This window comes from Myzus persicae, unplaced genomic scaffold, assembly GCF_001856785.1.
Source record: "Myzus persicae strain clone G006 unplaced genomic scaffold, MPER_G0061.0, whole genome shotgun sequence".
In the NCBI taxonomy this organism is placed as follows: Eukaryota; Metazoa; Arthropoda; class Insecta; order Hemiptera; family Aphididae; genus Myzus; species Myzus persicae.
The window spans coordinates 1-2,592 of record NW_019102473.1 but is presented as its reverse complement, the minus strand read 5'-3'; the positions used below and the strand labels follow the sequence as shown (position 1 = coordinate 2,592).

At 30.5% G+C, this 2,592-nt stretch overlaps 1 protein-coding gene across 1 annotated transcript; it reads left to right on the top strand.

The window, feature by feature from the left end:
• Positions 1–1,673: 1,673 nt before the first annotated feature.
• Positions 1,674–2,361, top strand: LOC111032220 (trihelix transcription factor GT-1-like). The gene has a single exon (XM_022312477.1). The coding sequence runs from the start codon at positions 1,848–1,850 to the stop codon at positions 2,304–2,306; it is 459 nt and encodes a 152-aa protein (XP_022168169.1). The 5' UTR covers positions 1,674–1,847; the 3' UTR covers positions 2,307–2,361.
• The last annotated feature ends 231 nt before the right edge of the window (positions 2,362–2,592 follow it).

Sequence of the window (2,592 nt, the reverse complement as noted above, 5' to 3'; positions counted from 1 at the left end):
GTTAGGACCGTATGTAATAACAGAAATAAATAATAATGAAAATGTAACAATCATGAGAGGAAAAAAATTAGTTAAAGTACATAGAAATCTATTAAAACTATGTAATCAATAAAATAAAAATAATTAGTAAAGCAGTGATATCTTATTATTACAGGATATTAATCGTACAACCTATTATGGCAACAAATTTAACAGAAAATTATCAGATAAAGGAAATTGAATCACCATCAGGAATTTTTTTTAATTATTTGACAAAAATAAAAACAACAAATTCAAAATGGAAATTATCAGTCTTTGTGAATTTAACCACGTATGATGGTAATTTTGAACAAATTAAGAAATTTCAAAAGGAAACACTAAAACATTGTTTAAAAATTGCAAAAAACACAGAAATAGTTCCAATGGAGCACTTTGTAATTTGGTCGTATTTATGCGAGCAATTTAATACAACAACAACATCATATATCCATGACATAGACAAAACGCGACAACAAATAAACTATGCAGTCAGTAGAAACGAACGCTATAGAAGAGGATTAATAAACGGAATTGGTAGATTAGCAAAAACGTTATTTGGAATATGTTCGGACGAAGATTATGAATTTTTTGATAAGAAAATAAGCGAAATAAGCGAAAAACAAATTAGGGTCATTCACGATATGCAACAGCAAACGCGGATAGTACAATCCACAGTACATGATGTAGACAGAGAAATGATGAAGATACAGCAAACTGAAACAGCGATAATAAATAATATAAACAAGTTGGAAAGTAAAGCAAACCAAGTAGGCAAAATGATTAATGAAATGGAAGTTAGACAAATAATGGATGAACAAACTGAGGAAATAAATGTTTTGTTAACACAACATTCATTCCAAACTCACAATCTAGTAGCAATAGTAAATACAGCACAAGTAGGTCATATGCATTTTAGCATTATTTCAGCGACAGATTTTTTAACAGAGTTGCAACAAGTAAGAATACAATTAGATTCGAGAGAGAACTTCGCTGAACAAGTCACAATACAGAATGTACATAAGTTAATGAAAATGAGTAACTTACTAGTAATAAGAGTAGCAGATACACTGATATTCATAATAGCCATTCCGATAGTCGACACAAGAGAGTACCGCCTATACCTACAAGTCAATACCATTGCCTATAAAACAGAAAAAGTCAGTATATGCGTTGATTCAACCAACGAACGAATACTTAGCCATATCTGAGGATAATGTGTACTCAATATACATAGATGACATAGAGTTAAGCAAATGCATACATATGCAAGAATATTATATTTGTTCGAACACACAGACACACTCAAGAAATTCGCCAGACTAAACCGGTGTAGATTTCCCCTTAAAAAGTAAACCGGTGCAGTATTAAGAAATTCGCTGGACTAAACCGGTTAAGAATCGAGACACATCGGTTTACTTTTTTTCGACCACTGTAGCGAGGTGGTCGAAAAATACCGATCACGATCCGTCCCCACCCTAAACCTGAATTTCCCCTTGTTATCTGTTATCACATCATTCACTATCAATTTTTACACTAAACCAAATTAAAAAATAAAAATATGCAATATGCATATTCTGTACAATAAATTTTAACTATTAAACGTGATTTATATATTAATAATATACTACTAAGTATAATAATATAACTACCTGCTCATAAAAGAGACCTAGTAGTATTAGTAGTATAAAAAATATTAACATGGACTCGGAAAATGAGATAATTGTTATGGGACATGATGCTGAGTATGGAGGTAAATGTAATTTACATAATGAAGTATTTTTTTAAACACTTCTGTCTCGTTTTACTTTTGTTTAGATGAATTCCAAGATATGGTAGTTGAAGAATATGATGAGGAACTGAATGGTGAAGTACAGGCAAATAATAATCAAGCAGACAATCCGAGTATGTATTTCATTGATTTGAGAATTGACGATATGAAATTTTTATTTTTATTTTTTATAGATGTATGGCCAGTGGCAGCTACAAAAATGCTTATTGCAATAAGAGGTCCAATGAGTGCCGAATTTGAAAAAATTAAAAAAAAGGGCCAAAAAACTGCACTCTGGCAAAAAATTGCCAACCAAATGACAAATAAAAATTACAATTATACTGCGAAGCATTGTGATGAAAAGTGGAGACGACTGCTCACACGCTTCCGACAGGTACACGATGCTAGTAAACGCAGTGGAAATGGAGGCGTAAAATGGCAATATTATGATCTAATGCAAGATGCAATGTCATCAGTATCAAAACAGACCATTTCACCTCCAGAAAGTAAGATATCTTAGTTTTTTTTAAGGAAGTATTTACAATTACCTTTTACCATTGGCGTGCGCACGAGACATAATGAAATTTATATGTATAATTGTCAGTCCTGTAAAGTATTTGAGTAAAAGTATTCAAATACTTTTTTAAGTATTGAATAACTTTTTAAATACTTTCAGCATGAAGTATTTTGAATGGTATTTTAAATACTTTTTTTGTATTAAATATATAGTATTAAATTTATTTAATATATAATAAATAAAAATGTTTATAAACCCACTACCTATGTGTCTATATTACAATAATTAG

Coding starts and splice junctions, on each gene's coding strand:
- LOC111032220 (XM_022312477.1), top strand. CDS start 1,848: ATGGTAGTTGAAGAATATGATGAGGAACTGAATGGTGAAGTACAGGCA.